This window comes from Echeneis naucrates, chromosome 5 (assembly GCF_900963305.1).
Source record: "Echeneis naucrates chromosome 5, fEcheNa1.1, whole genome shotgun sequence".
NCBI classification, from domain to species: Eukaryota; Metazoa; Chordata; class Actinopteri; order Carangiformes; family Echeneidae; genus Echeneis; species Echeneis naucrates.
This window is the reverse complement of record NC_042515.1, coordinates 8,289,490-8,312,518: the sequence shown is the minus strand read 5'-3', so window position 1 is coordinate 8,312,518 and position 23,029 is coordinate 8,289,490. Positions and strand designations below refer to the sequence as shown.

General features: G+C 38.9%; 3 protein-coding genes across 13 annotated transcripts; all 3 read right to left on the bottom strand.

Moving 5' to 3' along the window:
• Positions 1 to 435: 435 nt before the first annotated feature.
• aurka (aurora kinase A) lies at positions 436 to 3,870 on the bottom strand. Its single transcript, XM_029502675.1, has 9 exons — positions 3,537 to 3,870; positions 3,255 to 3,320; positions 2,718 to 3,057; positions 2,352 to 2,391; positions 2,058 to 2,249; positions 1,810 to 1,948; positions 1,567 to 1,715; positions 1,133 to 1,307; positions 436 to 857 (listed from the first exon to the last, which is right to left on the bottom strand). The coding sequence occupies exons 2-9, from the start codon at positions 3,315 to 3,317 to the stop codon at positions 675 to 677; spliced, it is 1,281 nt and encodes a 426-aa protein (XP_029358535.1). The 5' UTR covers positions 3,318 to 3,320; positions 3,537 to 3,870; the 3' UTR covers positions 436 to 674.
• Positions 3,871 to 4,772: 902 nt separating this feature from the next.
• On the bottom strand, positions 4,773 to 10,183 carry prelid3b (PRELI domain containing 3). 2 transcript variants are annotated; one of them, XM_029502676.1, is made up of 6 exons: positions 10,045 to 10,183; positions 9,390 to 9,558; positions 7,896 to 7,985; positions 7,214 to 7,284; positions 7,002 to 7,104; positions 4,775 to 6,525 (listed from the first exon to the last, which is right to left on the bottom strand). In XM_029502676.1, the coding sequence occupies exons 1-6, from the start codon at positions 10,074 to 10,076 to the stop codon at positions 6,409 to 6,411; spliced, it is 582 nt and encodes a 193-aa protein (XP_029358536.1). In that variant the 5' UTR covers positions 10,077 to 10,183; the 3' UTR covers positions 4,775 to 6,408. The 2 variants fall into 2 exon arrangements, with proteins under 2 accessions (XP_029358537.1, XP_029358536.1); XM_029502677.1 differs by lacking the exon at positions 7,896 to 7,985 and having other exon boundaries at positions 4,773 to 6,525.
• Positions 10,184 to 11,666: 1,483 nt separating this feature from the next.
• tubb1 (tubulin, beta 1 class VI) lies at positions 11,667 to 14,623 on the bottom strand. Of its 10 annotated transcripts, none has more exons than XM_029501241.1 (5): positions 14,536 to 14,623; positions 13,653 to 13,761; positions 13,404 to 13,514; positions 12,837 to 13,185; positions 11,667 to 12,362 (listed from the first exon to the last, which is right to left on the bottom strand). In XM_029501241.1, the coding sequence occupies exons 1-5, from the start codon at positions 14,590 to 14,592 to the stop codon at positions 12,056 to 12,058; spliced, it is 933 nt and encodes a 310-aa protein (XP_029357101.1). In that variant the 5' UTR covers positions 14,593 to 14,623; the 3' UTR covers positions 11,667 to 12,055. The 10 variants fall into 10 exon arrangements, with proteins under 10 accessions (XP_029357101.1, XP_029357102.1, XP_029357104.1 ...); XM_029501242.1 differs by having other exon boundaries at positions 11,667 to 12,368; positions 12,870 to 13,185; XM_029501244.1 differs by having other exon boundaries at positions 11,667 to 12,334; positions 13,058 to 13,185.
• Positions 14,624 to 23,029: the final 8,406 nt, after the last annotated feature.

The following is a 23,029-nucleotide window of genomic DNA, read 5'->3' as shown; positions in this document are numbered from 1 at the left end:
ATGTTGACCTCAGACCAATGAGTACTACATTATTATAACTACTTGGTGCTCACGGGTCATCTTTAAACACAGCATCCATTTCATCAACTAAACAAGTTTGTGTCCTAATTGATTGTGATGCTATCATGTTGACGGGAAGACAAACACCTGCTAAAATACTAAAACCCACCTCTCTGGTACTTCCTGATTCAGCAGGTGTCTCCAGGACAACAACTTGCCTAAACATTGTCTCCCACCCACTGTCATGTAATCCTGGACACAGAAGGAACTACCATGAAGTTAGTTTGGATACTCTAGTAGGTGTTTATATGTCTGATACTACCACCATATTAACATCACAACTAGGCAAAATACAGTCGAGAAGATGTACTAGTGTGTTGTAGAGATGAAAATGAAGGCTGAGTTTGAAAATATTTGTGGTCCAACCCAAATAAAGGCATTCAAAAACATTTTTATAAAACTTTCATAATTACATAAAAATATTTACAGGCAGTAAGATGCCATTGTAAGACAAAGAACTCTAAAGGAGAAGAAAAAAATAACAAGTGGCTCAAAATACCTGCAGACAAGATCATCCACATGAAGCGATCTGATGGTCAATATAGTAGTACAGGAAGATTCAAATGTTCCCAATCAGCCAATCACTGTGACACTGATACTCCAACCCAAATGGCTCACTGACGGAGTTCATCATTGTTCAGGGTTGTCGGCTTCTTAGTTGAACATTCAACCACCCAAGGGTGGCAGAGGACTCCCTGGATGGGCAGTCTGTGCATGGGGTTGTGCTTCAACAGCCGGGAAACCAGGTCTTTGGCTCCAGCGCTGACGTTAAATTGTGCAGGATAAGTATACTCCACCTGCAACCAAAAAAAAGGGAGGGGGTTTGCAGAGTATGAGCCCCATTTTTCTTTGAATATGACTCGCAATAGTAACTATGATGATTATTAATTCAAAGACATTATAATATATAAAAGAAATCTGGCACTTTCACCGAATGTTCAGTTGAAAGGTCTACTAATTATAGGTTTCTGCTTTGACTGTTCAGTACAAAAAAAGCCTACAAATGCTCAATAATGTTGTGGTTAAGATACTATCTTCCAGTTGCTGGAGTGTCTAGGTATTCTTGCCTTACCCTTGATATTCTGCGGTATGTGTCTTCATGAGTTTTTGCTTCAAAAGGGGGTTTTCCAACAAGGAACTCATAGCAGAGGACACCCAGGCTCCACAGGTCCACTTTTTCATCATGAGTCTTTCCCTCAATCATTTCTGGAGGCAAGTAGTCCAATGTTCCACAAAGAGTGGATCTCCTGAAAAATATAAACAGGATTGCTACATTTAAATATACTGTCATTTCGCTGTAATATTACTGTGAAAGTCTTGTACACAAAACATTGGAATTTTCTAACCTAAGCCCTTATAAAAAAAGCTAAACAAGTCAACCACTTCAATGAGAGATTAATTTCAAGTCTCCACCGATTCATTATACAACAAAACAAAACAACAAACAAAACAAACAAACAAAATAACAAAAAAATATGAGCACTGTAAAATGGCATACGTGGATACCTGGAAGATGGTGTGTGAACAGACCAGCCAAAATCTGCAATCTTCAGCTCGCCATTGGCCCCAAGAAGCAGGTTCTCTGGCTTGATGTCCCTATGGATAACCTTCTTGGTGTGGCAATAGTTGAGGGCATCTGCCAACTCCATGATGTACTAGCAAAGCACATAAGGAACATAGCTTGGTGAATCCAACTTTTATACATTTTCATGCATCAATTTCAAAATGGTGTAAAACTGGCAGACTTACTGTGGCACTTCTGTCCTCAGTAAAACTTCCACACCGCTGTAGCTCACTGTAAAGTTCTCCCTTTGGTGCAAACTCAAGGATGAGATAAACACGAGATGCATCATGGAAGTAGCCATAGAGGCGTAAGATATTGGGGTGCCTGCAAGACGCAGATGAAAAATTCAACAAGAAATTTTGTTTAGACACCTGACCCAGCGGTCAAAAAGGCCAGTCACTTGGATTATGGTGACATTTCGAGTTAGGGTTACCTGAGATGAGACTGGATCTCCACCTCTCTCCTCAGCTGGTGCTCCACTCCAGCTTTCTCCAGCTGCTTCTTGAAGAGCACCTTCAGGGCCAAAATGAACTTACTTTGTCGCTCTCTGGCCAAGTAGACATTGCCAAATTTACCTTTTCCCAAGGGTCGACCAATGTCAAAGTTTTCCAGACTCCATCGCGTCCTGTGACAGCAGAAATGTGTAAGTTGCAAAAATACAGCATCAAAATGTATGATCTTATAAAAGTTGATATGAGAAAATAATAAATACACCTATCAGACATACTTTGACGCAGAGGAGTCAGAATCATTCTTAGCAGCTTTGTCTAAAAAGGTAGGAAAAATAAATTTTAGATACAAACATTAGCTTACATACAGCTAGGGACATTTCGATGGATCAATATATCTGAAAGACATCAAACTCGCTATATACAGTGTATGTGAGAATGAAATTCCTAGTGGTGGAAGTCAACAACATTTTAATAGCACTGTTCCTACCACCTCCACCCTTCCTGTGATTCATAATGGCAGATACTGATTCTAGCGATTGTTATTCAACCCCAAAAAAGATGATCAGAGCATCCCTATATATATATACACACACACACACACACAAAAGACACTGATTAGTCCAAATGTATATAATGCTTACTCTGTTGCTTCTCCAGCACTCCTGATTCTGATGGTTTGGCTAGCTCATGGTTCCCCTTGGATGAATGTGTCTTTGGCTGGTTTTGTAGGGAACCAGGTTTGGGCTGTGGTGCAGGATTTACATTCGGAGTAGCAGGGTTCACATTCTGATCAGAAGGTTGAGTCACCTTGACTGCAGCAGAGTTATGAGGTACTGGCTTCGGCTGGCTCACAGGTCGCTGGATGCGCTGAGGTCCATTTGACATACCCAGGACCCGCTGATGCTGAGTTGGTGGGACTACAGCCATCTGAGTCACCTGTGACTGTGACACAGGAATCCGCTTTGGTCCGTCACCGCTCAACTATAATTAAATGGATATAAGACACAGATTTGAAAGCTGTATTCCTCTGTTACAAAGCAGCATAAATCCTCCATCTTTTCCACACTTCTATCATTCATTCATTCATTGTAATCATTCTCTTGCAGAGAAACATTGTTTCTCATTTCGTAACAACACATATTGATATTGATTTCCTATCTTGCAATGTTGTGCATCACCTTCGCCTCAGGCCTTGGAAGTTTCATGTCCTTTGTTAGCCTGAGCCTGGCAGCAGAGTCCATACTCTAAGGGAAAGGAAAATGCAGTTTCATTTCAAATCTAACTAATCATAAACATTTGATATTCAGAGAAGACAAATGTCTACATAGTGAAATAGATAAATAAAGATAAATAACGTTGCATGGTTGCGGTACCTAACGTTTCCAAACGCCCGAACTAAGCAGAGTTAAACACCACACCATATAAAAAAAATCATGTAAATAAGGAGAAAAAACACTTACCTATATATATTATTGCACAATAATCGGGAGCAATCACCTTCCGACGATTTATCCAGAATTAAAAGGACCCAAAGGACCCAAAGGAGCTAAAGGGCTAAAGGAGCTAAGGTGAGCTACCCTCGCTAGCTAGCAGCTACGTCGGCTCAGGGAGCTGCTGTCCTCCGCCACATATACTCGGTGTTATTATCGCATTTAAGCTTGAAATAACTTCTTTAGTTCCCCTATCGCTTGGCCAGTCCCTTCCAAGGCAATTTTAAAGTTGCCTAAATAAAAAAACCGAAGTTAAGCACACGTATAAACAGGCCAGAAACGGCTCCAAGCGCGGTGGCTGACACTTCTGGAGGCTGCCGGTTTGGTTTCAAACGTCCCTCCGTTCAAAACCTTTAAATAAATCCCTGCTTCTGATTGGCTGAGAGAATGCCGTGTACTCGCTCCTGATTGGCTGATGACAAATACGTTCAACGCGTCGATAGAGAGGAGATTGCCGCACTTTCGTAAGTGTGGTTTTATATTTAATATATATTAATTTACATATGATATAAAAAAACATACACAGATATGCATTTATATTATTTTACACTGAGAGCCGTGACATTACATTTCTGGCCTCGTGAAGTACGAAGACTAATGTTTTCCCATATGAAAATGACGTCAATTGATTTCCGCAGGCTTTGAGACTTTACACACTCCAGTGTTTCATTCGTGTGTTTTTTGGGCACATTGTGTTTTCAACGTATTTGTTCTCTCTCGATTTAGTTGAAGTCTCAATTCTTCCAAAGGTTCCTTCTTGTTCTTCTTCGTCTTCTTTTACCCGCAGCTTGTATCCCCAATTACTGCATTACTGCCGTCCTCTGGGAATGACCCTCATCCTGCTTTTCTCCCACAGAAGCTGATGGAGCATCTTATCCCTGGTTCATAATCACCACACTCCAGTATACTGTGTATACTTCCTCCAATAACCCAGATATATATATATATATATTTGGTTTCCATTATGTGCCTCAAAATTGGCTCATAATTCTTGTAACAGGTCTTGCATAATTTCTTATACCACACAAGCCAGTTAAATGCTTATTTATTATACAAAGTATATTCCTAAGATTACAATTTTTCTATATATAGCAAACTTTTCTGAACTGTACTTGATTGGGTGTAGTTTTAACTACCTGAATGCAAATTTTTCACAGGAACTGACAGCAAAATAAATTTCGACAACGAACAATGCAATCACTATACATAAACAAGAGGGCACTGACAAAAATTTTATGCAACTTTATTTTGAATGATTCCTTTCACACTTTTTTTAATCTTAAAAATGGCAAGATTTTATTAAAGTTTGGCGACAGCTTTTGTCAAGGCAACACTTGACTTATGTTTCTAGATGACATATCACAGAATCTTTCTTTTGAAGTCTGCTATTTGGCCACAGCGTGGCATCAGTTACGTTTCAAACATGCAACATCAACGCCACCAAGTGATAAATATTCAAAGAATGCAGTTATACTGGTCCACACCTTGGCCTCACACAGTATGAAAAATAATTGCTTCAGTGTTTGAACTCAGATGATACAGAGAACAAACAGGCCACCATCTAGAGCGACTTGGAATGCATTCATTTTAGCAATTTTACTGAACTTCCTACGAGCTCAGTCAAACTAGCTTATTTCAACATAAAAATACACACTGGATGTTTATAAACAGACCACACTGCTAGTTGAAAATAAAATAACTATTAATTTTTTTAATAAATACTAATTGCATGTTAAATATTGTATAACTAAAACAGAACATTAAATTCTCAGAATATATTTGATTTTCATTGTAACAGCAACCAAAACTGTTCATTCTGATCACATGCCTTAATTATTAAATTTTCTGGCAAAATGACTTCTATTAAACACATTTAAATATTTAACACATTCTATAAATGATGAGAACATTTCTTTTTAAGAGGCACCCAGACAAAATGTATTCGTAACAAGTTTCGACTAAAGTACGAGATATCACATTTCTCAGTGGTCAACCCAAGCCACAATCAACTCTGCTGAAAATAAACTGCTGTAAATAGTCTTGTTGTAGGTATAGACAAAAAAATGTATGTATAAACTAATTAAACTAGTGTTCACTTTTACCACACTTCTTTGTCCACCATAAAGACCTTCTCAAAATAGCACATTCACTCTCTTTCCTCTCACATTCACAATTTATTAAATCGCTCAGCATATTTAGCATCTTTTATTTATCATAATATTATTTATTAAGTAAGTAAAAGTTACTACAAAAGGTCCCAGACTTTACTCTGAAAAGACATGCTGAGGTACGATGCCCATGTCTATCAGTAAAACTGTTTAGTTCAGAAAACAAGATTTTACTGTTACACTTATTTGTGAAGGTCTTTTATATTCAGTTGTTGAAAACATAAATATAGCCAGGTACCTTGATCCCTACCTTAAATACAAAATTAGTTATTGCAGAACAACAATATAAGTTTATATTCAGGCTTGCAAACGAAAATAGCCTAATACAGAGTGTCATGATATGACTGAGGTCCCCTGAGAAAACATTGATGGAGCGATAGCTCTTACACAAGTAAACCTGACTGTGTCCCTGAGTGCGCCACCCATGTTTCCTTTCCAACTCTCTCAACCACTGCAAACCTGTCAAGCAGCATCTCCTGAAAAACGCTTCACAGGAACTTTATGATACAACAAGGTGCTGTTAAATATTATCTAATGTAGATAGTAAAGTATATGATGTAGTTATATAACACAAAAACCCAGAGCACCAAAGCAGCATCAGTGCATCACAAAGGGAGGCTGGTTGCACCCAAGTGCAGTTTCTCTCAGATTTTACTAGTAAATGGAGGCAGGTGTCATTTTTCTGTGACTGCAGCAGCCATTGGGGTGCGCATGGTCCCACGTGCTGTTGCGGCAAGCTCCTCAATTTCGGCATTCAACCGCCTGATTACCCACTCCATGGCTTCACGGCCCTGATGAAGGAAAAATGTAAAGCATCAGTCTATATGGGGAGATACAAAGAGAATTACATCAAACTGCAAACAGGACTTGCACTGAAGTTTGCGATCAAGAAAGAGATGAATAAATTTTAAGGGTCACAGGATGATTACTAGAAGGAAAAAAAATAAATAAATAAAAAAATCAGTCAGCTGGGTCACTGGGCCTTCTGTAAATGTTGCTTTGTGAGATACTGGATATTTTTCATAATGTCAGGGTTTTCAGGGTGAACATTCCTGAAAAGGGAGAGTCAAGCTTTGGTTAAACTGTTAAGGGCTTTACAATAAAGTTGTAACAATCCGAAGGGGTCACAAGCCAAAATCGTCAGGAACCAATGACACACTTTAAAGCAAATGTGTTTTAGTTTTGTTTTTCGTGTGTCGAACTGCAGAGATAAACCTAACAAATATCATGGGTCCTACTCAGGATATAATTTTGAGGCATTTCTTACCTTTCCAGCATTAGTAGAGATACTGCTGGCCATAACTCCCTCCAGGTAACTGCTGAGACTGACTCCTTTCACAGAGATGATAGCCTCTTGTGTCAGTACCGTTCTGAAGAAGAAATGGTTTTTCCAAAAGAAATGGTCAAAAGTTGCCTCAAATGGCCAAACAGTGTGCTTATTCATTGCAATTTTAAAATTACCACTAAGTAAAAACTTACTTCTCTGGATCCTCTGGGTGTGGTTTGTATGTTAACTTCTCATCCACAGACACCATATTTGTAAATGTAATCTATGAAGGAAATAATTTAAGAAATGTATTAGTAATAAATAGAAAACATATCAAAGCTAGAAGATGGAAAAACATTTTGAACATGAAAAATTATTGATAATGGTCCTGCTGTGTGTAATCGGCAGGACTAATTCCAGAGGTGTCTCAGTATTTCACATAACTTCAAAGTATACATACAGTCAAACAGAAGTCGCAGATTGTGGATCTAGATGTGATATGGGTGTTTATGGTTGACACATTAAAAATACAAAATGCTCCATAAAGACCTGAAAGGGTCTGTTAAAAAAAAAAAAAAGTAATGTAAAAATAATCTTTTAAAAATTATACTAACTCTTCGTGAGATTCAAAACCTGTTTCTCCTTGCCAACATTATGTCCCACAGTTGTATCCTATTTCAGATGATAGTACATCAGGCTAACATAGTGTCCAGCACAGATTTATAAAAAAAAAAAAACCCAAACAACCCACTGTTAATTTATCTACCCATTAAAAGTTATACGGTCACATTTACATTAAGGTACATTGAACTCTCACTCTACCTAAAGTGTTCAACATTAAAAAATTCTCAACATTAATCTCTAAATAGGGGAGTATTTTTAATGAATACTCACATTTGTGGACTGAAGTTCAAAGAGTTTTTCTTTGGGATCCACAACCGAGTGTTCCTGAACATATGTGTATGTTCGTGCGTTACCAATGATCTGGAGACAAAAAAAAAAAAAAGACACACTTTACTATAAAGGGAAATTAACTGCTGATATAATTTTACATTTTTCTATCCATTTCTTATCTGTGCTTTAATTTTACTATTTACTTGTTCTGATTTATTTTTTGCTGGGTTAGCTATGCCACACCCTATAACTAATAATAAGTATATAATGTTTTACTTCCTGGATACCATAAACACACAGCTCATCAAATGACTCTCAAAGTGGTTTTGTAACAGGTCAAATTACATTTGAATTACATACAGTAAATCTGAATTAGTCACACCACAAATTTGTTAAATGAGTCCCCACACTATGTAATTTACTGTTTGTTAGTTTGTTATTTAAGATTTCTTTTTTATTAACAGTCAGCTACCGCCACTTCTACTACCAGGAGTTTTCTCACAGTGGTAGGTCTCTGTTTGACGAGCTTGAGCTTCAAAGTGATTCTGGGGTTGTCTATCAAGATTCCTTTAAATGTTGTAAGCTCAAAGAACAAAGCTGATGTCACAGAAAGTTATTTTCACAGGACTTCAAATCTACACACACTGAGTCTCAGGAGTGATTGACTTTGGCACAATCTGATTAAGGGTTATGGTAATATGCCATCAATCACCGGGACAGTCTGTGCCTATTTCCTAGAATGTCCTTGCAATAAAACAGGCTGTCCATAAACAGTAAAGTTCAGCACTACAGACCAGCATTTGATTGCGAAATGTTTGCATAGGTTCAAACCTGAGTAATAGAATATTACCTCTCTCCAGTCTTTTCACTACTGCGTTCAATAAGTCAAAGAAATTAGAGGAAAGTTCAAATGACATGTTGCTGAAATCCGAGAGCCTCTGTGACTGCTCTGTGTTAGTGACCTCCAGATCCAGCAGAGCTGACACAGAGATGGAAAGTTACATCACATGCCGTCATGCACCTTGGGAATGACAGAAATGGCACTACGGTGTCCTTTACAACACAAGCTATGACACAAATCCTAACCAGACTCCGCTCAGCAATCACGTCTGCTGCTGCTGCTGATACCCCTGAACAGAAATAGCCTTATGGGTTCAGGTCACACATATTGGCTGGAGAGCGTTACCTCTGGTCCTAAACTGACTGAGCCTATAACTGCTTTCTCATGTGGTTTTTAATAATATGACTTTTAAAATGATTTCAAGACAATTTATCACCCCAAAATGGGAAGATGTAGCATTTTGTTATCAATGTATATTTTGGGACAGTCATATCATTACTGCTGAGTAGATAACCTTTAAGAGAAGCACTCAGAGCATGAGAACAAACATGAGGTGAAATGTTTCTCCATTCAGTCACATGTTAACATGTAAGTAGCTGCAGAAATATGGTAACTACAATGTCAACCTGCTGACTAGTCCTAATTACACTCACAGATTTTACTATAGATGGAAGGCCCCACTCTGTGCTGAGCAGTCTTTTACTGTGGAGTCGTCCGTGTTTGTCAATGCCTCTATCCAAAACATCCACTCCAATCACGCTGGGGTTCATGGGGTTGGGGTACTTCTGCATAGCAGCCTTGGTAACTGTCTCCCAAGGATGGCTGGAAGAACAAAAAAACCAAAAAACAAAAACACAGTAAGATTACATAAATAAATAGTTACAAATGCAACGAAGAATAAAGTAATAAAGATTCTTTCCGGTCGAACGCATTGTTGGGTGGTTGCCACGGAGACGCGCCGGCGCTGCTTTATGACGCAACCACGAGCGGTTCAGTGTAGGGAAAAGGTCACGCGCCAGTCTAGACCTGACTTATGTAACTCTGCAGTAATTTTCAACTACAAAACGGGAACAGACATTGAACGACTGAACGTCTTCTTTGTTTGGGTCGCCATCTTAATCTTGTAAAATTTATTGGAAAAAAAAAAGAAAAGAAAAAGCTTAATGGTGGTTCACGTGATTAAGTAAGAAGCCGACTCGCCCCGGTTCTTAGCCGGGGCTACGCGGTGAAGCCGGCTCGTCTCTACTTCGCACACAACCATCGGTATGAACGAAGCAAAAACACACAAACACAATCCCTCTTACTCACTTGAAAATGTGCTCTGAGGTCCAGATTTTCATGGTTTTAGCGATGTGGCGGAGGATGCGGATGTGGATGTGGATCAGCTGGAAAGGAGACGCTGTCACACTGGCCGAACTCCTTCATTCACTTTCAAAGACAACCCTGAGTCTCCTCCCCCTGCACTGGCGCAGTCACATGACCACGTGACGCATTTCCGACAGTCTCGCGCCTCACTCGACTAAAGTTCAGCCCTCTGCAGAGCGCAGAGAAGCATATTTTATAAAATTAATTCCTGCAGGGAACCATTCATCTGAAGATACAGCTTTGTAAGGGTTTATATCTCTGCACTGTTTCTACTGAGCAATGCAAACCGATTTGATGTCGTCCATTTAACCTTCAGTGTTACACAATACAGCTCAGTCAAGGTTAAAATCTGTCATGTACAACCTTGGAGCAATGACAGCAGCTCACCACCTGTGGAAACTAACTTTAGAGAAACCTAATAATTAATTTTATGCCGTGCTGCTCTATTTAAAATATATCCTTGCAGATTTTTTTGTTACTTTATATAAAGTTTTCGCTACAAGATACATGTTAGTATTCATTACAGATATTAGCAACAAAAATGTATGATATCCTGTGATGTTCTGCATAATGTGCAGAGCATTTCTCCATTTTTACTGAAAACTAGTCTGAATGACTTTCAAGACATTGTGTTGTGTAATGGTTTCTACACTGCAAGATGAGTTTGAGTTCTGAAATTATTAATATGAAAGGAATATTTCTTTTCCAGATAAAAAGAATTTAGACTTATAATCTTCATCTATAATCAATAATGTATAATTAAAAACAAATCACTATTTGACATAGTTACGGTCATTAGAAAGGAGCAACCTGTGACAAGTGGTTGTAAAATAATAGTTTTAAGCCAAAACACTTTGTATGACTGCCATGAGGAATTTCTGTTGACTTCATGCTAGTTTCCTTATCTCTTACCAGGCACTTGGTTAGAGCTTCCCATGACAGCTCTTACATAACAAATTATGATCATTAACTTCACATTGGAGATGCAACAATACAAGTAATGCCTTTCCAGAAGGGAAACGGGATTTGTTAACATGCAAGTTTTTGGGATTCATATCATTACACTGCTGCAATGCTTTGGCCAAGTCAGCAAAAGTGATCACTCCTTCTTTGGTTCAATATTAACCCAGTCTTCTTAGTGCTATAGTTGAATTCTTGACCCCATTACTATCTTGTAAATTCTGTGATGTAATATGTCTTCATCGTCATAACCCATATTCATGTGGGTTACATACAGTATTATTCCCTCTACCCAGGGTGTGAGTGAAGGGCGCACACACACACACAGACACACACAATTGTGGTCAACTTTAAAGCAGTATTACCAGGCCAGTTTGTGCTTATCTCTGAGTGCACACACTGGCCAAGTTGTGGGTTATCTCCATGCACCAGACTCGTCTGAGTGGGAGGAAACTCGTTTTGCTGTCACTCTGTGGTCAGAGCACTGTCCATCACGGCAAACTTGAATTAGCTGCAATTTAACTTCAAGTAATGAAACTGATTGAAATTGTACATTTTGGTAGTTTCTTGTGTTGTAATGAGTATACGCTTACTTTGTTTTTACTTTTATTTATTATCCCCATAACTTTGATACAAAACATTAAATGCAATAATCTAACTATAAAATATAAACTGGACTATGTCACAAGTGTCACAATTTAATTTTCATGGCTGTGGATTATATAGAGCTGGTTTAACATACACATTTTCCATACATACATGCAAACATTTTATTTACAATAAAAGAAAAAACCAAATTAAAATTTTGTTCTGAAAAATGCAAACAATAATCATTTGAACAAGACATAAAAGACAGTAAGCGCTGTTGTGTGAATATGTCATAACACACTTAAGAAAGCCTATGCTAATCAACAGGCATCAAGTCAATCAAAAAAATAAGACCTCCTATTCAGACCAACAACCCCACAGATCTACACACTGCACTGTATCTCTTCTACTCATCTACAGTTTCTGTGGTTGTTTCAGTCACTGTCTCCATCTTCTGAACCTTTGTTGACACTGATGCCGAGGGTCCCTCCTCTTCTTCATCCTCTTCTTCCCAATCTTGTTCCGCTGTGGCATCTTGATACTGTTGATACTCTGAAACCAGGTCGTTGAGGTTGCTCTCTGCTTCAGTGAACTCCATTTCATCCATACCTTCCCCTGTATACCAATGAAGGAAGGCTTTCCGTCTGAACATCAAGGAGAACTGTTCACCTACTCGGCGGAATATCTCCTGAATGGCTGTATTATTGCCAATGAAGGTTGACGCCATTTTGAGGCCTCGTGGTGGGATGTCACACACGGCAACCTTGACATTATGTGGGATCCAGTCCACAAAGTAGTTGCTGTTTTTCTGCTGGATTGCAAGCATTTGTTCATCTACCTCTTTGGTGGACATCCTGCCACGGAACATACCTGCAACTGTGAGATATCGCCCTCGCCGCGGGTCGCAAGCTGTCATCATGTTGCGAGAATCAAACATTTGCTGGGTGAGCTCAGGCACCGTGAGGGCCCTGTACTGTTGGCTGCCACGGGCAGTCAGGGGGGCAAAGCCTGGCATGAAGAAGTGGAGGCGAGGGAAAGGCACCATGTTGACTGCCAGCTTCCTCAAGTCTGCATTGAGCTGTCCTGGGAATCTTAAGGAGGTTGTGACCCCACTCATGGTCAAGGAAACCAAGTGATTGAGGTCCCCGTAAGTTGGCGTTGTCAGTTTCAGCGTACGGAAGCAGATGTCGTAGAGGGCCTCGTTATCGATGCAGTAGGTCTCATCTGTGTTCTCCAGGAGTTGGTGGACTGACAGGGTAGCATTGTATGGCTCCACTACTGTATCAGAGACTTTAGGAGAGGGCATGACACTGAAGCTATTCATGATGCGGTCGGGGTACTCCTCTCGGATCTTATTGATTATCAGGGTTCCCATGCCAGAGCCGGTTCCACCGCCCAATGAGTGCACCAGCTGGAAACCCTGCAGGCAATCACAGCTTTCACTCTCATTTCTCACTCTGTCAACCACCTGTTCCACAAGCTCGGCTCCCTCTGTGTAGTGGCCCTTTGCCCAATTATTCCCAGCTCCAGAGTTTCCTGTGAAATGCAAATTTAAACATTCATCTAATCCTGCACTTGAAAGAAGCAAAAATCTTCTGCAATGAAGGAAAAATTACAATGTAAAAAAAAAAGGACAAAGCACAGAAGTTTCCTTCTATTAGTGTATATGATTGCAAAACACTCATTAAAGTCAAGATAATTATGGGAGAAAACTTGAGGAATCCCTATACCATGACTATTTCCAGTTATCTCACCGTGGATGAAATTGTCCGGCCTAAAGAGAGCTCCGATTCGGCTTCCTCTGATACTGTCCATGGTGCCAGGCTCCAGGTCAACAAGCAGGGCCCTGGGCACATATTTTCCACCTGAAGAAACCATTGAGATTAACAATCTTCATTATTTAATAATAAATAAATAGATTTCCAAGTTACAACTGCATTATTAGTAATGAGTGCAGGGCACATCAAACGAATTAGAAATAAATCATAACTCCGTTCTTTTACCGTGTGCCTCGTTGAAGTAGACATTGAGTCTCTCCAGCTGGAGTTTGTTGTCTCCCCCATAGATGCCTGTTGCATTGATCCCATGTTCTTCACTGATCACCTCCCAAAACTAAAAAGACACAGAGTACAAGTATTGTGTCATGCTTGTAATATGTTCCTTGTAACAAAATTTCGATTAGATGACCTATTTTCTAATACAACCCAGTACTTCAAACAAGAAAAAGAATATACTGATGAGGTTTTAATTGTATAATTGACATAATTGACTGTATGTGTTAAAATTCATCCTCTATAATATAATAATAATAAAAACAAATTACATTTAATACAACTGCTTCATTCTTAGAGAACTACAATATCATTAGGGGATGTGTCAATTTGGCTTTATCTTGGAGTTCCTCTCTCTTGTTTTGTGCTAGCCATGATAAAGAAAAGAAAAAAAAAAAAAAGTCCCACCCATGTCAATATAGCTTTGGCCCTTATCTTTTCTTTTCCTTGACAGGGAACACCCAGTGTCATACAAAACTAACAACATGCAGGACTAGGACTAGGACTATTTCAAAATATGCATGCTAATTCAAGGAAATGTGGAATTGTTTTGACTGATTAAAAATATCTAATTGTTGTGTCACTGAAAAATTTAAGTTTGATATTTGCTGTTGCATTTTATCTCAGCAAGTGTTCAGAAAAACATTTCACTTTCTTATGCAATTATAGTTTTTCGATTATATATGCCATTAATTTTAGACTTAAAATAATATTGTATTTTTTGATGTTGGCCACGACCATCAACAGAACATATAAGAATCTGAATATTTTCAACAAAGTGAGGCCTAATGTATATTACAATTTTAATTGTGGAAAAAGAATTAAAATTTGTTACCTTTGAGCCAATTTGGTTGCCACACTGTCCAATTTGCAGATGTACAATTTCACGCATGATGGTCAAACTACAGCACAGAGTAGCTGGGGTTCTCTGATAAGGTATGGTTGAGAACTGGTCTTTATATATTACCAGACACAATGATGTCATTGGGGAGTCACCCCAGCTCATTGAAGAACCCACCATTTGCTATTTTACATACAATCATGCATAGATAATTATAATAATGTATAAATAATAAAATAATAATAATAATGTCTGAATTATTTTTTTCTTATACTTTCCAGGGGTATTTTTGAATTTAATAAGGTTGCCGCCAATTGTCACAGGTCACGTCGTCAGTTATACATATCATCATGTCTCTACATTGCATATCATTCAGAAAAAAAATAAGATAAAATAAACATATGTCTGCCTTAAAAAGGCATAGTCAAAAATATAAAAAGTCACCTGAATGGTCATATAGTGCCTCTAATGATCAGAGCCAATGAAATAAAATATATGTATTATCCATATGAACAGTTTCAGAGGAAAACAGATATGACACAACAAAAATAAATTCATGTCTTCATAACTAAAAGAGCTGTCCATCTGAGCAAAAAAGGAAGGAAATGTTGCAAAGATGAATGGGGGCAGTGTACATCACACACACATACACACACACTATCTCCACTTATGAGTACTGGTTTACATACTAACACATATATTTCACTATTTTGTGTCCATGTCTGACAGGAAACACACACGCATACACGCATACACACACACACGCATACACAAAAGTTTTAAAATACAAAGGCCAACTTCAGCACAGGCCAGCTCAAAAATTTTGACTGTTCAAACACCATTTAGTTTTTGGGGTTTTTATGTTGCTGTTCTTGATCAAAAACTGAATTTCTGATTATTAATCTGAGATTTAGTTATGTATCACCTTTTCAGTCACCACCTTCACAGGAAAATGTTTGAACCTGTTTACTCTGGGACAAACACTCAGGGGATGTTGGATGGACAGGAAGAGATGAGGAAGACCCTGATGAGCTTAGAGCCACATTGGCCTTGTGCAGCTATTGGGCAAAAAACACACCCCTTTTGCTTTAAATAAACAGAAAAAAAAAAAAAAAACAATCATACAAAATGGCTCAGTTTGGCTCAGTGTGCAGTCTGCAGTCAGTAAGTTAGGCACTTGGAACTAAAGTCTGACAACCAGGTTTGTTTCTATTCTAAAGGATCATTTCAATTTAAGAATTATCTTTTATACATTACTTTGGGGTGGAAAGAGAGACTTGTTGGCAGTTGATATTCCTGTCAGGTTGTCTTCCTGCTGCCTCCACAGCTGGACTCATGATCCACTGAGGTCCAGAGGTCTACTCATGGTCCAATTCACTGCAGTCCTGGTACCGATCCTCATGTCCTGAGTGATTTTTGATCAGTTAGCCACCTCCATCCCCCACCTCCTCAAATAAAATAAAATAAAATAAAATAAAATAAAATAAAATAAAGTAGCCACTGAAAAATCATATTTTAAATGATTGATGATTACATTTAAAAACCTATGAAGAGGAAAATGTTTTTTCATCTCTAAATTTGTAAGAATAATTTCATGCCTTAACTGACTTCCAATAAATAACTTAACTTAACCTAAAATGTTTTTTTTTGTATTATTCCTCAGTTATACAAATAAAACTATGTTTACGTATATCTTAATCTTTTTAATTTTTGCTTTTATGTTTCCTTTGGAATTATTGGCCAATCAGGCAGCTTGGATTAAATTAACCTCCAAAATAAAAATTTTCAAAAGTGCATTACATGACATTTTTCACAAAGGATTTAAATAACATGACCTATTACATAAGGCCCATTTTCCCTTACTAAGGGCCACAATGATGTTACAATATAATGTGTGTCCATTTCAGCTCTTAAGTAAATGTAGATGTACTAATAATGGGATAAAATGGGCAGTTGTTCAAAGCTTGTGCTGCCATCTAAAGGAGAAACATGGTCATAACATCACCTTATTGAATTCTATGTAGTTGATATGTACATTTTACCCAAGAAGCAGGACCATTTATAAGCCATGCTCCAGTGTTTACAGGTGTGTGACTTTGCCCATAAATAATTTCTTCTTTTGCTTAATCAGTTCTCATTATCCAGTCATTCGTGACTTTGTGTTTTGCCCTGAGCGTCTTTTCCTTGTCTTTTGACGTGTTTGTGGAGGAAGGGACGTGTAGTGTGTGTGTCTGACAGTCTGGACAGTGTGATTACGCTGATTTACTGCTGAGTCGTGCGTAGGTGCTATGTTACCGTGCGTACTTAAAGAAGAAACGTGGTGATACACACCAGGTAATAATACGACCAAGATGTATGATGTAGAATGACACGATCGTTAGAATTAATCCAGGTGGGGAGAGGATTATACATCGTGGCCATGTCTGTACATGTTCCAGTTAAGAATATGTGGCCGTATTATTACCTGGAACAGGCATTAGCTTGTAGCCAGAATTTGGATGTCTTCTGTGGACATCACTTACAACAACACGGTCCAACTCCTCATCACAGAATACAGGTCTGTCTGCCTGCACACACACACACAAAACATTAACAACGAGTAATGTCCCAGTCCTTGTGTGTGTTGTTGTGTCTGAAGTGGTGGAGTACTTCTTCTACATTTGCGGTCAATATCTTTGTGCAGAAATAAAGTCAACCAGTTAAATAAATTCCTCTGCCACCCATGTCACTGTCTCTGTTACCTGACTGCAGCTGGAGCCCTTTCCATCTCTTCCTTTCTGATGGAGCTACGAAACTCAGCTGTTTCTGTCTAAGATAAGGTTTTGTGTCGGCTTTGATTCAAGCTAGGCTAATGGACGTTAGCATTAGAGCTGGCCAGTTAGCTTACAAGCTTAGTTACAAACTTAGCTTAGCTACGGCCCAGTTTCTTACCTTGCTCTACGTTTCTCGTCCCAAATTCACCGTCACCACCTTTTTAAAAAACATTTGTATAGAACATTTCTCAACCCTTTATTTCCCTTTCCTTTCCTTTCTGATCACTGGACTGATGCTGACTGGACATTTTCCTACCGAACATCAGACAACAGGCTAGCATAGCAACAGTAACCAAGGGGGCGGGGCTTTTTGAAGGGGGGGTGTGGGGGTTACAATTAGGAAGAAAACAAGTAAGAATCTTGTGTAACTCAAAAATAGTCTTTTACATGTCCCCTTTATTTGCTTTTACTGGTCTAGTCTGTGGACGCGTCCTGTCTTGTCCGTTCCTGGAGGGGTGCCGTCACCCGTCTGGTCTGGTTCGGCCTAGGTCTTATCCGTATCTGCATTAGCCCAGTCCAATACTCGTAACCAATTAACTCCGTAGACACGTTCAGGTGCCCACACCGGGAATGGACCATTACATTACATATCATACATTACAGTCATACATACATCAACTATACATATTTACATCACGTATATATATGTACAGTCTATTACAAACGGGGTTACATTACATTACATTCACATCACCAACCCTAGCCGGGAATCGAACCCCTCCCACCTAGGTGCGAGGCGGCAGAGTTACCGCTGCACCACAGCGCTGCACCACAGCGCTGCTTGAGTTGCAGCACAAATTTGCGCTATTTCGCCATTTCACGTTTACGTCACGTGACCTAACCGTGATGACGTGTCACCCAAAGTCAGCTGGGATTGGCTCCAGCACCCCACGTGACCTCTTCTTCTTGGCTCCGAGTCCACGCCTGTTGATTTATTAATAATTTTTATGAGTAAATAAATACCACGCTTTGTTGCTGAGTTTTTGTTGCGTATATGCTACAGTTTAACTGGTTGATCGATCAATGATAATTATGTAGACCTATAGCCTATTTTATGGGCATGTCGTGCAAGAGATAGCAGATCATGTGTCAGCTTCCAGGAAAAAATATTTGAAGTGTTCAGTGAATGGATCATTGACTTTCGCATAAATCACGCACTTACTTTGAACTAACCCAGGACATAAACTAATTCCCAACCCAGTTTCCCAAAGGGCGGCCAGGATGAGTGTTTGTCATGTGAGTGTATGTTCATTATGGTAAAATGGACAAACGCGTGTTCAACGAGTTCGTGAATTATGAAAAATACGGACACTAGCCGGTGGGTATTTCCAAGAAGCAGAGATGTGTCATGGCAAGCAATAGTAAAGTTATACGTCATAAATAATGTCATCAATTCAGTCGAGCATGCTTGGGGGGAACCGAATCGGTTGGCACACCGGTCAGCAACAAAGGAAAAGAAAAGAGAATAAGAAAATAAAGGATTAAGAAATTTTATAAACGAATATAAAAAAAAAATGTGGTGAAGGTGAAGCTGGGACGAGAAACGTAGAGCAAGGTGAGAAACAGGGCAGTTAGCTTGTAACGTAAGCTAACTAATGCTAACGTCCATTAGGCTAGCTAAACGTTATGTTTGACAGAAACAGCTGAGTTTGGCAGCTCCATCAGAAATGAAGAGACAGAGAGGAGAGAGCTCCAGCTGCAGTCAGGTATTTCGTTATTTTACAACGTTAGGACGAATATTACGGCTTTTTTATTAGTTCTGGCTTGTTTGACGATGACAGTGTGTCACAGCGACGAGGCTGTTGTGGCTGCGGCTAATTTCAGTAACGTTACAATTCCTTTTTTTATTTTTTATTTTTATTTATTAGGCCAGTCAAGTAAGGAGCGTGTTGTTGTTGAGTTGATAATTATTTGAACTTTGAATTCTTCTGCTATTATAAACTCTGCTAGCCTGTGCAGCAGTATAGTCTGTCTATGGAGAATAGTGGGTAAAGTATGTTTACATTTGGGCTCGATGCTCTGTGCGATTTTAGTGAACTATTTATAGTAGCATATTGCAGTGACTTGTCACTTTTTAAAATTTTCCTTATTTTCCCCAAAAGTAACCCAGACAACAGCTCATTTGTCATTATTACAGTCAAGGCAAGGATTCATGAATTATGGTATGTTTACTGTGTCCGCGGTTTTTTGTAATTCCACGTGCTGTAGTTATGCTGGATGGAAACTGCTTGACCTCCCTCATTCCTCTTATTGGGCCATGGCTGAAATTTCAGCCTAAAAACCTAAAAAATTTGTTAGAGGCATGCCTTGAGTCACAGTGTCAGAATGATAGGTTTCTGGTATTTGAAGTGAGTGACTTCCTCATTCAAGTTGCCAGGAAGTCTGTTTAGTAAGTTTTCAAGATCCAAGTTAAAGTATTCATGATATACTGTTTGTCAGTCTTATTTTTGCAGTTTTGGCCACTGTCATATCTCAGTGTGTGTTGCCATAATGGACTGCTCCCTATAGCTATCAGAATGATGGATTTCTGGTATTTTAAAGTAATTGACTACTTAAGTCTGCTTAGTAAGTTTCCAAGAGTCAAGTTAAAGTATTCATGACACACTGTTAGATGTTACAAAAAAAAATCTTTAGTGGTCTTTATTTCTTAATGAAGATAGTCTAAAATACAGTTTTATAAATTGTGTACTTCTTTGCCAGTTTTATACTTGAGTGTTAAAAGTCAACTTCACATTTCATGATCAATAAAAGGAATGTTAGGAATAGTATTTCATTTTTGTTGTTTCATCTTTTCGCAGTAATTTATATCAAATTCAAATTAATTAAAGATTAAATCAATTCAATGTAACATTCTTCACAAAAATGTGTGAGTAAAATCTGTATTTTTTTTAAGCTGGTAACCTGATAACCCAGAACTTCGGTTTTGTTTTTTCAACCCATTTTTTGGTAGCTTTAACTCATCAACATTTGTAGTTTCTACCCATTGTTGAGTAAAAACATTAACCCAGCATGCTTGGTGCAAATTTTCAACTTAACATGTTGGGTATAAATAACCCAGCATTGGCTAGGCCACTTTTGCACCCAGCACTGGGTTAGCAATTTCACCCAATTTGGGTTACTTTCAACCCAGCATTATTAAGTTTGTGGTCAAGTCAGAAAATATCTGCTCAATGGTGGATAATGTAAGGTTTTGTTTTGTTTTGTTTTTTTTTCAATTTTAAGATGTTCTATAAGCAGATTCAATTGATTTATTAAAATTATTTCTGTGAGCAGTAATCCCAATGAAAAGACTTGCTGGTTGCAGCCTTACTATACAGCTTTGATATGGTAAAGTTATTATTTTAAGATGTTTTATTTCTTTATTTTTTTTGTTCATTGATCAATGTACACAGAAAATTGGAAACAGTGAATGAAATACAATTTCAGAAGAAATTAGCTCAATAAAAACTAAAATAATAGGGGTTAAGGAAATAGATGATATTGCGCTACAAATTTCTAACAAATTCAATACACTTCTGTAGAAATTACACTGAATTACAACCAGGGTCTTTTGGGGGACTGGGGGGGCTCTGTGGCCCCCTGCGGAGCTCTGTCCAGTTGGTCATCTAGCTTTGACTGTGAGGTTTTGGTGGATGGGACCGTTTTTAAATGTGATGCCACAGCTGATACATTTAATCACAGAAGACCTCTGGTTATTTTTAAGAATTAACACACAACAGTAGTGTTTGGTTGGCAGCACTCATACAGAAGAATTTACACATTCCAGTCAACATAAACCTGCCCACATGTGTTTTGGTGTTTAGGCCATATTATTACTCACAAGTGTGGGTGTATTTTTGCATTTATTCTTATTGATTATTGTCTTTTGGATGGATAGGTTAATGATCATTTTGCTTCAAAGAGGGCGCCTTTCCCCTTCTGCACCTCTGCTTCCTGACGCTCCGGGCCGTCATGTGATCCGGGCCTGCGTCAAGCAATTACAAGGAGGCAACCGGAAAAAGCCACAGCCTCAACTTCAAATTAAAGCACCAAATTAATCTCGCATTGATGTGCTCCAAGTAGAGAATTTGATTTTTTGTATATTTACCTTTTCCTTTACTTTTGCCATTATTTGTAAAATATTTACTGTAATGTATATCACATAAAGTGAAAATATGAGTCAATGTTGTTCAGTTTAGTATAGCATTGAATTATAGTGGACTACCTTGGTGACTATTTCAGGTAAAAAAACAAAAAACAAAACAACACTTATGTAAGTATGAGTTATTTATTTGATTATTGTACTGTTACCCCAGTTGGCTCTCATTTGTTTGTTAAATGATGCATGCCAAAATAATTCAGTACAATAACCTCTGAATTTGTACAAAAAAAAAAAAAAAAAAATCATTGATGGCACATTCTGTCTACATACTAGCTACGTACTATTCTACTTAGTTCTTTTCCATTGATTGAATGATACCTTTAACTTCACTGCATTTCATTCATTGTACTTCTGCCTCTGTCAGCCTCAGGAACCTCAGGGAGGATAATGTAGAGATATGAGGGTGGGAAAACTCTCACCAATACTTTCAACTCCAACATGTTTGCTGACAAAAATAAAATATCAATCAATATCAATATCTATCAATTTGTGTGTGTGTGTGTATATATATATATATATATATGCATATGTCAAAAAGTTTGGTAACCTGTCTTTCTAAGAGGTGCAATATGAATAAAGTTATTACGATGATTAATTGTGATTGTCCATGTTGTTTTACTATATGAATTCAACTGATATACATCCTCTGGTCCAGGGGACCGCTGATTTTAGTAATAATAATAAACCAATAATATATATAAATCATGCTCATCAATTTGATATGTAAAGCTATTTTTTAACGAATACTAAACTCGAACATCTTACACTCCCAAAACATTCATAAAATGGTCCAAACTGCATTATTTTTGGCCGTTTGTAGAGGTGAACTGGTAACGAAGTGCAAATGGAAACAAGTTTTGATCAGGGCTTTATTTTGAAAGGTGCAAGCGGAAGAGGAATCGTGTCGTTCCGGAAAACTTGACCAGCGTTTTTTCGTTCCCAGGGTTCCGTGAGAGCCGTTTTGCCCCACCCCACCTCTTCAGCGCTGTCTATCTCAATGTCCGCTCCTCAGAGAAGAAACCGGGGGAGTGCAAAAATCATTCAGCGTGTTTCTGCAAAGAGACGTTTCTCCTTTTTCACCTCCACCACCGGCTGTCCGGAGGAGACGCGGCCTGACGGCGGAGAGGATGAGCGCCTCGCCGGCGGACGAGTGACTGGAAACACCGCGGTATGTTCACGGATCGTGCACATGTAACCAGGATCTGCCGTCCGGAGTCAGAAGGACCACAGAGAGGGCTGAACCTGCGGCACACCGGCCGACAACGGAGCATTTCCGCCTGAATCACCTGGATGCTGCGCTAGATTAGCGGACACCGAGCTGCCGAGAGCCCGCCGTCCGCCGCCCCGGAGGAGCTCTCCGATGTGAGGGAGACAGAGAGACCAACGTGACGGAGAGAAAAAGGGACGGAGGAGAAGGGGCCTTTTTTTGGAGGGGGGGGTGGCGGCTGTGGTTGTGGTGGTGGTGGTGGAGGTGGGAGGGGGGGTGGGGGGGGGGTCTGGTCAAACCCCTCAAACACCAGCATCTGTTGACAGG

Coding starts and splice junctions, on each gene's coding strand:
- tubb1 (XM_029501238.1), bottom strand. CDS start 14,592: ATGCGTGAAATTGTACATCTGCAAATTGGACAGTGTGGCAACCAAATT. Junction 13,762..14,535: donor GCAACCAAATTGGCTCAAAG/GTAACAAATTTT, acceptor GTGTCTTTTTAG/TTTTGGGAGGTGATCAGTGA. Junction 13,518..13,646: donor CAACGAGGCACACGGTAAAA/GAACGGAGTTAT, acceptor CAATGGTTTCTT/CAGGTGGAAAATATGTGCCC.
- aurka (XM_029502675.1), bottom strand. CDS start 3,317: ATGGACTCTGCTGCCAGGCTCAGGCTAACAAAGGACATGAAACTTCCA. Junction 1,308..1,566: donor GTTCACACACCATCTTCCAG/GTATCCACGTAT, acceptor TATATTTTTCAG/GAGATCCACTCTTTGTGGAA. Junction 858..1,132: donor CATACCGCAGAATATCAAGG/GTAAGGCAAGAA, acceptor TTTTGGTTGCAG/GTGGAGTATACTTATCCTGC.
- prelid3b (XM_029502676.1), bottom strand. CDS start 10,076: ATGAAAATCTGGACCTCAGAGCACATTTTCAA. Junction 7,986..9,389: donor TTCCATCTATAGTAAAATCT/GTGAGTGTAATT, acceptor TTTTGTCTCCAG/ATCATTGGTAACGCACGAAC. Junction 7,285..7,895: donor TTGAACTTCAGTCCACAAAT/GTGAGTATTCAT, acceptor TTTCCTTCATAG/ATTACATTTACAAATATGGT.